Source organism: Anopheles nili, chromosome 2 (assembly GCF_943737925.1).
Source record: "Anopheles nili chromosome 2, idAnoNiliSN_F5_01, whole genome shotgun sequence".
NCBI classification, from domain to species: domain Eukaryota; kingdom Metazoa; phylum Arthropoda; class Insecta; order Diptera; family Culicidae; genus Anopheles; species Anopheles nili.
Genome location: NC_071291.1, coordinates 3,452,380 through 3,460,586, shown reverse-complemented (window position 1 = coordinate 3,460,586; position 8,207 = coordinate 3,452,380). Strand labels below are relative to the sequence as shown.

Sequence of the window (8,207 nt, the reverse complement as noted above, 5' to 3'; positions counted from 1 at the left end):
AACCAACAGATATTGCTGTGTAAAACTAAATTCTAAAACAAAATGAAATGTATAATATTGCAAAATTCTAATAATATTGCACTGGATGGAATCGGACATCAGTTTAATTAAAACAAAACAGACGAATCGTTCTATGGTGAATTAGCGATCGTATGCAAACGTTCACCACATAATCGATACGATCGACGTTCGGCTCCGCATTCGAGCAGTAGAGTCGTAACAACACGTACACTTGCAAACGATGACTAAATAAAGAGCGAGTAATATTGTTAGCGCCACGTGTTGCCAGGTTCAAAATTACACATTCCATTACAATCGTTTATCAATGGATTAATTTCACAGCTCATTACACCAGTGGGAAAAGGGCTCAGTAGGCATATATTCACCGAATACAGTGCGGAATAAATTATTGACTTTAAGTTACATTGCAACGTAGGATAACTTAACGCATAACTTTATTCAAACGGTCAGCAAGCGAGATTTGCTACGATACTATTTGTACGTTCGATCCAACACTAAAGTATATCGCGTTTTGAGTACAACTGATCGTATCTCGTACTGCGTAGTTTCATGAAGCGTGTTAAGCTGGCTGTTTCAAGAACAAAAAAGAATAATCATTATATTAAATTACAGTCATTACTGTCATCGTAACAATGCGGCATTTTACGGAAGGCTATCGGATAATACAACAAACATCTATCAGCCTTTTTGATTCTTTTTCACTTTTTCAACCCAAGTACAAGCATTTAAAGTGCAATATTGATAGGCATAATTGAAAAAGTGTGCATCACTTTTATAAAACATGCGTTGGAGATGTTTACATTTACTTCACTCACCACTGGTCGATTCTCAGACCCTCACGCAGGCTGCTATTTAATAGTTACAACATAGCTACAACAACAGGTTATGCTAATAAGCGTTGCTATTTCATGCGAGATAACGTCATTATTCATTAGAATTATTATTCGTAAAGAACTACAGTTTATAACTAAAACTTTTCTCGAGAATTTCCAATGATAAGTAAAAGTTTATAAAAGCCTTGAAGTAGCTCCAACAATAAAATAATATAGTTCCAACGATAAGTATTGATAGTTTAAAAGTATGAGCCTTTATTTTTTACACAAAAATGGAACAAGAAAATCTTCTATGTTGTAAAACAACAGTCTGGTAAGTGCACAGAGTGCCTCCTAGGATAACACTACGAACGACGAAACAGTATAGCTGGAATGGAGCTCCTATACCTCCCCAAGCTGCTCCAAAATCTTAATCAAAAAACGCTAGGTGTTCACATAAAAAACAAACAACTAAGGAACCGCTCGAAGACATTAATTATCTTCCGCGTTCTCATCTCAACCAGTTTATTTTTTGTGTTCATCATTAGCGCACGCATTTCGTTTGTCGTGGTGATCCGTGATATTGTCGTTGTGTCGCTCTCATTGGTCGTTGTAAGTTGCAGTAGCCTTTCGCCAAACACTCGATCGACAGATGCCCAGCAGGTATGATCGCGTTAACGTTGCTCTTTGGGCTGTGCGCCCTGTTGATACGGTTTGTTGCATTCCGGTATAAAATGTACCGTGCCGTAGTACGTATTCCTGGGCCTCCGGTGAATTTTTTATTCGGCAACGTACTGGAATTGGCCAAATACGACACGCAGTGTAAGTGAACGTTAAATTGAGACTAACATACAACCAACGTTGTAAAAATTCACCGTTTTTTATCCATATTGCAGTGCTTTTTGAGAAATTTATTGAATATTTCCACCGCTATGGAAAGACCATCCGGCTCGACTTGTTCAACAAATGTTGGATCATTTTTTCCTCCGCAAACGACGTCGAGGTACGCCACCGCGAACGATGCAATCGACATGCACAAAAGCAAACAATAATGTCATAATTTTTTGTTAACGCATCTCCCATTTGCTGCAGAGCATCATATCTTCCAACGAGTTCAACCGTAAATCATTGGATTACAATATACTGCAAGAATGGCTCGGCAATGGCATCCTGCTAGACCACGGGAACAGCTGGTTCACCAACAGACGGGCGTTAACAGGTGCATTCCATTTCAAGATCCTGGACAGTTACGTGCCCATATTTGACGAGCAGGCGGATGTGCTGGTGCGCAAGCTGCACAGCTTTAAGGATGCACCGGTGGATGTGTTTTCCCTTGCGAAGCTTTACACCTTGGACGTAATACTGGAAACGTCGATGGGCGTTCGCTGTAATGCCCAGTTGGAAGATTCCGCTTATGTTCGGGCGGTTTCCAAGTAAATCACGACATTATGATCAGTTATGATCGTTGGCGCAGTAATTATCTCCATGTTATTCCTTCTTCAGCCTTTCAGGTATCACGTTCTGGAGAATGTACAATATTATGGGCTTCTCGGATTGGAGCTTTCGATTGACGAAACACTACAAAACGTACAAGGAGTCATTGAGAATCAACCACGAGTTTACAACATCGGTGATCAAACAACGGCGGGCAGAGCTATTGGCGTCATCTGACACTACATCTGACGATACAAATTCGGAAAAAAGACGGCTCTCGCTGCTGGACATCCTGCTGCGGTCCGACATCACCGGTCGTCAGTTCGACGACCAGGAGGTTTATAGTCAAGTGAACAATTTTATGTTTGCGGTAGGGCAACGACTATGAGCGAAAGGAGCAAACAAAGCATTGTACTTAAATTGTCCCCCTTTCGTAGGGTCATGATACAACGTCGAGCGCGATCACGTTTATTCTGTACGCGTGTGCAAAGAATGGCGGAGTGCAGAAGCGCATGCTGGAGGAAATAATGGACGTGATACCGGACGATCAACCGATTAGTCAACAGCACATCACTAAGCTCAAGTATATGGATCAGGTGATCAAGGAGTCATTTAGAATGTACTCCCCAGTTCCGTACTACTCGCGGCACATCGATCGCGACACTACCATCAACGGAGTCCCGGTGCAGAAAGGTTGGACCATCGTCTTCGGTGCTTACATGATGCATCACAATCCGGAGTACTTCCCGGAGCCGGATCAATTTCGACCGGAACGGTTCGATGAATCCGAGGAGAATCGAAACCCGTTCGTCTACATTCCTTTCAGCGCTGGCAGCCGAAATTGTATCGGTGAGAACGGCAAAGCGATTGCCTCAGAACGATTGCTTAATTTTACTCTCTCATTTCTATAGGACAAAAATTTGCTATGAACGAGCTTAAAACGGTTCTTTCGAAAATTATTCGCAATTTCAAGGTTATGCTTCCCGAGCATGGATATGCACCGAAAATGAAGATGGACCTGGTCCTGAAGCCGGTCAACGGAATGAATCTTTGTTTCTTTTATCGTCGATGAGGATTGGCACAAATAGTATAGATGGCACTGCGTTCAAGTAATTGTTTACGAAAGAAATTAGACTTCACAAACTACGTAACATTGTTACTAGTATTATTGGCATAACCAATTCTGGTTTATTACTTACCCAAGACTACTAAAACCAAATGTAAAACGTTAAGTAATACATTCCTCATCCAGAAAAATATATTTCTGCTTATTTTCTTGTAACAAACACAATTGGTAATCCTTCAGCTGGTTTCAGTACGATTTCCGCTTTCAGTATTGGCACATAGCTCTCGTCCGTTAGATGGATCTGAAATCGCTGCAAAATCTTCACCAGAGTGCTCTTCAGCTCGTACTGAGCAAACTTTTGACCAATGCAGTTACGACTACCGGCGCTGAATGGTATGTACGTGTATGGATTGAACGTTTGCGAATCTCGAGTACTTTCAAATCGGCTAGGATCAAACCGCTCCGGTTCGGGGAAGTAGTCTGCGCTGTGATGCATCGTGAAAATATCAATCGCCACGCTAGTACCTTGCGTTAATCGTTCCGAGAGCAACTGTGTGTCCTCGGTAGCAATTCGTGCAATTACGGGAACGGGTGGAAACAAGCGAAGGGATTCCTTTATAACTAACTCCATATAGGGAAGGTTGTTAAGTATACTAGAAGAATCGAATCGAAGCACAATAAAACAATTAATCACAACTTTTGTAACGTTCCAGCAAATTTAAAGAAACTTACTGAAGTGAAAGTTCCGAAAAATCTGTACCCATTTCATTAACTATCTCTTCGTACAGCCTCTCCTGCACGTCCGAATGTTTCGCCACATTGTACAAGATGAATGTCATCGCCGACGCTGTGGTATCGTGACCCTAAGCACAATATAAATTTGCCTCGTGTTAGTAAAGCCTTTCTATACTGCTTCTATTCAAGTGACTTACTGCAAACGTGAACGTGTCCACCTCTTCTCTAATTTCTTCATCCGTCAGGGGTTTGCCATCGATACGGGCTTCTAGAAGCGTGTCCAACAGGGCCCGTTTTCGCTTTCCAAGAGAAGGATCTTCGTCGTTCGGTTGCTCGTCTGACCTGGTAGCTTCATTCAGTTGATTTATTTTTCTCCTTCTATCTATCATATCAAGCGTAAAGTTCCACGACTTTGTGACGAGCTCATCGAACCGGCGGCTAGTGCTAGTTAACCGAAACAGGGCATCTATATTGACAAACACATTGAACATACGCCAGTACAGGATGGAGCTCAGCTCTTCCACGAGCTGGGTGTAGTAAGCTTGCTGTGAGCCATGTCCTTCACCGTCCATGCTAACTCCCATGGCTGTTTCGCATATAACCCCCAATGTAAGGAGCTTCAGCTCCGGAAAAATATTTATGACCCCATCGGATCGTTCGATTGATGCTTCCAGCTTCTCGCAAAACAGTTCTGCCTTCCGGTTGAAAACTGGTACGAAGTTTTCTAAAATCTTAAAATGAAACCCCGGTGTAATGACCTTGCGGTGGGTGAACCATTGCTGACCCCGCGAAACTAACAGCCCATTCCCGATCCATTCCGAAACCTTGTCATAGTCTTGCGATTTGGCGGCGAACGCAGGAGATGTAAGAATGGCCTAGAAAGACGAAGAAATTGTGGATTATTTTCACGACATAAAAGAAAAGTAGTGCCAACGAACGCTTCGATACCTCCGCTGCCTCCGGAGAGGCATACACGATGGTGTAGTCGTAGAAAAAATCTAGCTTATACACCTTGCCGTAGGTTGCTCCAAATGCGATAAGCTGATTAAATATTTCTGCAAAGAGGTACCACCAACTGATAAGGTATCGTGGTGAACAGACAACCCTCAACCCGACCGCAAAACGACCTTTGCTTACCTACGGGCCCAGCTCCTAGGAACGATACAACGTTTCCAATGAATGGCCATCGCTTCGGACCAGGCAGGTTCTGGTAGGCTTTCAACTTCCAATCGAACACCGCCAAAACAAAGACCACAACCCCGAACAACCCGATCCAGAAGAACATCGCGTCGATGCGTCAAACAACAAACAGCTGAACGTCTGCAAGCCGAGTGATATAAACAGCGAATAAACAAATCCCCGCTACATCATGTGTAGTGGTAACGCTGTTGATGCTGCTGATACACACACCATGCAACTGAATGCATTTTAAATGCATTTCAAGTGAATTTACTTTCAAATATGTTATGCAAATGTATTTTTATTTAAATATTAATTTGACTTAATGTTTCGTTAAATTGTATTTATTTTTGTTTTCAACACGGTAATTTAGCTTATCATTTCACCAACATGAATTTCAAAATCATCTCTTTTTTGATTATTTGCTGTGACAAATCGTTACCCTATGGTGATGTGCATTTTTAGATAACTTTTTTTCTCACAAAAATGGTTACGTTTCATTGATTTATACTGACAAACATCTGCAGCATGTAAATGGCAAATGTTCCATGCTGCGTTCTAATCAAATATTGCTTCAAAATCCTCCATCATAGCGAGTATGCATTCTCGTGGAACTGCGGTCAGATTTTGAAATTTAACCGGACACACATCGGCAAGCGTTTCGTTGAAAATCAACGAACTAAACAGCAAAGCCAAACTGAAACTGTCCACTTCATTCTCCTCGTATGCGGCGACACTATGAAGTAGAAAACAAATGCGCAAAGTAAGAATAAGGTCTTCCCCCTAAATGCTTGGGGGTTTGACTCACTTTCGAAGGTGTTTCATCAGAACTTTGAGCGTATTTTGTCTCACATCATCCAGACTGTTGATCAGTGCCTTCATTTTGGAACGCGTGTTCAATTCTGTTGAAAACACATATAATATGTTGCATTAACGCTGACGGCGAAAGATGCATTTCTGTTAACGGATAACAACCACTCACTTAACTGTTCAACGTCGGATAGGAACTTTTCACAAGTTTCCAGCGATATTAGTGGATCCTTAAGCTCGCGCAGAAATAGCTTCAATATTCCGCAAACTTCGTGAGGAGATTTAAGTTTACGGAGTCGCTTGTAGTTGTTCGCGTTTATGTCATACCGCAGGTTTTGTATCGTGTTGTGGTCCCCCGACACCCGATATAAACCAGGACTCTTCATAAATTTCTCGTTTGCCTCTAGCACCGCGATGCACTCGTGTACGACCTTTGGTATCCGCGGATGATCCAGCATAACGACATCCTGCAGGTAGGTATTGAAACAAGCTTCATCTCCAACACCACGTGTTAGTATCTCGCGCAACTGAATCACAAAACACCAACAATCACCACCGGTCAAAACACTTACTTTTGATTATGTTACGCTTCTCTAGCGTTTCCTTATCTGTGCGTCGCTTTAGTTTTAAGTACACTAGAAATTTGCCCGCGTTAAAGTTCTTCGCAGTAACGCCGTTGTAATTTTCCTGTAGCTCCTCATATGCCCCCTGAAGCCGTTCATTGTCGGCCATCACCTTCGTGTAATCGGCTTGCAGTGATGAGTAGCTCTCTTCGAGTTGCTTATACTTTTCCAAAACCTTCCGATGTTCGTCCTGTAGATAACGGAGCTGAGCAGCCGTGTCTATCACAATCGATGAAGATGATATTGGCTGATAAATGGAAAGTCATGTTAAGCTATGTATAACATTACATTCATTTCATTCCCTGCCTAAGCTTACCCTCGACGTTGTGGCATATCCATAGGCACGGGCGGGTCTGCAAAAAACATAAAAAGATTCGTAACTTCGTAGAGAACGTGCGGTATCATCACAAAGATCGTTCGTATGCAAACCCGCCATTTACCTTTGTTTAATCGTTGCAGTTCGATTTGAAAATGCGTCTACCACGCTACGTGGCTTCACCTTGCTCTGCGCCAATCCCAAGTAGCTGTCCATTTCCGAACTCAATTATTTTCTCTCCAAAAATAGCGATCGACTTCACTTACTCAAACTCACTGGCACTCGCTTACATCCAAGTACTGGCTCAACGTTTTCATCCCAACTGATAAAATGCAACGAGTCATACATTTCCGCCAACACTACACCACCACAGCAAACCAAGGCCCCTGATTGTCATGTTCCGCACGACGGAAGTTATCTTATCGATTTATTGATAAAAATGTGCCCGACTCAAACAGAATCGGCAGAAGCAAAAATCTCTCCGTTATGATCATGAAAAGATATTTGTACATTTTAGGCACAAACATGAAATACAAAAACTTAAGAATGGTAAACCAATACGTATTAGTTACGCATGTTAATACTATCTTAAAACCATCGCTTAGAAATCATTAGAACGAAAGCTACGAAAGAATAACGAAAGCATTGAATCATTTAAATTGTAACCAAATAACAGCACTAAGAGAGTAGCCATTCTAGACCATTTAAAATCCCGCTGTTACATCTATAACAACGGCTGTCACACAACGAGGCAAGTTGTGGACATTTTTTTTCAAATTCAAATTGTTTTATACAACTTTTGTTTCACAGGCTGTTTATTCAAATCCTTTATTCACTATTTTGCTGTTTTTACATTTCAGCCGAAGCATTTTGCCACAAACAAACTGCTAGAATTTTTTTCTTTAAATTGACTAAGCGAACAAATTGAAATATTTCTCATGTACATATATACATCCTTTTCAAAACACATATGCATCTTTTTCAATCGTACGACTATCTTAAATAATACAAAACATAGTCTCTAAGTCTCACATAATTTTAAAAGAAAAGAAATTCATGCCAGCTATAATATGGCATCTCTGTCAACTGTCAAAAACGCCAATTGCGCCAACCCCTGCGAACCTCACTGTACGTCAAAAAACATAAGTCATCTGGTGGAATGAAGAAAAAAATCACAAATTACAATCAAAACTGACCTGCGTGTGAGTCGT

The 8,207-nt window shown here is 41.5% G+C and overlaps 3 protein-coding genes across 3 annotated transcripts; 1 reads left to right on the top strand and 2 right to left on the bottom strand.

Moving 5' to 3' along the window:
- Positions 1-1,488: 1,488 nt before the first annotated feature.
- LOC128730800 (cytochrome P450 4d2-like) lies at positions 1,489-3,512 on the top strand. Its single transcript, XM_053823880.1, has 6 exons — positions 1,489-1,655; positions 1,730-1,836; positions 1,926-2,266; positions 2,337-2,637; positions 2,705-3,116; positions 3,179-3,512. Exons 1-6 carry the CDS (start codon positions 1,499-1,501, stop codon positions 3,337-3,339), a joined length of 1,479 nt encoding a protein of 492 aa, XP_053679855.1. The 5' UTR covers positions 1,489-1,498; the 3' UTR covers positions 3,340-3,512.
- Positions 3,433-5,353, bottom strand: LOC128721460 (cytochrome P450 4d2-like). Its single transcript, XM_053815217.1, has 5 exons — positions 5,206-5,353; positions 5,017-5,123; positions 4,266-4,943; positions 4,066-4,196; positions 3,433-3,986 (listed from the first exon to the last, which is right to left on the bottom strand). Exons 1-5 carry the CDS (start codon positions 5,351-5,353, stop codon positions 3,536-3,538), a joined length of 1,515 nt encoding a protein of 504 aa, XP_053671192.1. The 3' UTR covers positions 3,433-3,535.
- A 227-nt stretch (positions 5,354-5,580) lies between these two features.
- Positions 5,581-7,259, bottom strand: LOC128720549 (WW domain-containing protein tag-325). Its single transcript, XM_053814224.1, has 6 exons — positions 7,121-7,259; positions 6,997-7,033; positions 6,630-6,927; positions 6,213-6,553; positions 6,056-6,123; positions 5,581-5,983 (listed from the first exon to the last, which is right to left on the bottom strand). Exons 1-6 carry the CDS (start codon positions 7,210-7,212, stop codon positions 5,806-5,808), a joined length of 1,014 nt encoding a protein of 337 aa, XP_053670199.1. The 5' UTR covers positions 7,213-7,259; the 3' UTR covers positions 5,581-5,805.
- Between the last annotated feature and the right edge of the window lie 948 nt (positions 7,260-8,207).

What these genes read in the sequence shown, in the direction of transcription:
- LOC128730800 (XM_053823880.1), top strand. Translation starts at nt 1,499, where the DNA reads ATGATCGCGTTAACGTTGCTCTTTGGGCTGTGCGCCCTGTTGATACGG. An exon ending in CCTCCGCAAACGACGTCGAG is followed by an intron (nt 1,837 to 1,925) that starts GTACGCCACCGC and finishes CATTTGCTGCAG; the next exon opens with AGCATCATATCTTCCAACGA. An exon ending in TGGCAGCCGAAATTGTATCG is followed by an intron (nt 3,117 to 3,178) that starts GTGAGAACGGCA and finishes TCATTTCTATAG; the next exon opens with GACAAAAATTTGCTATGAAC.
- LOC128720549 (XM_053814224.1), bottom strand. Translation starts at nt 7,212, where the DNA reads ATGGACAGCTACTTGGGATTGGCGCAGAGCAAGGTGAAGCCACGTAGC. An exon ending in GAAGCGTAACATAATCAAAA is followed by an intron (nt 6,554 to 6,629) that starts GTAAGTGTTTTG and finishes GTGGTGTTGGAG; the next exon opens with ATGAAGCTTGTTTCAATACC. An exon ending in TAAGTGAGTGGTTGTTATCC is followed by an intron (nt 6,124 to 6,212) that starts GTTAACAGAAAT and finishes TCCAAAATGAAG; the next exon opens with GCACTGATCAACAGTCTGGA.
- LOC128721460 (XM_053815217.1), bottom strand. Translation starts at nt 5,353, where the DNA reads ATGTTCTTCTGGATCGGGTTGTTCGGGGTTGTGGTCTTTGTTTTGGCG. An exon ending in CCTCTCCGGAGGCAGCGGAG is followed by an intron (nt 4,944 to 5,016) that starts GTATCGAAGCGT and finishes TCGTCTTTCTAG; the next exon opens with GCCATTCTTACATCTCCTGC. An exon ending in TTTTCGGAACTTTCACTTCA is followed by an intron (nt 3,987 to 4,065) that starts GTAAGTTTCTTT and finishes CGATTCTTCTAG; the next exon opens with TATACTTAACAACCTTCCCT.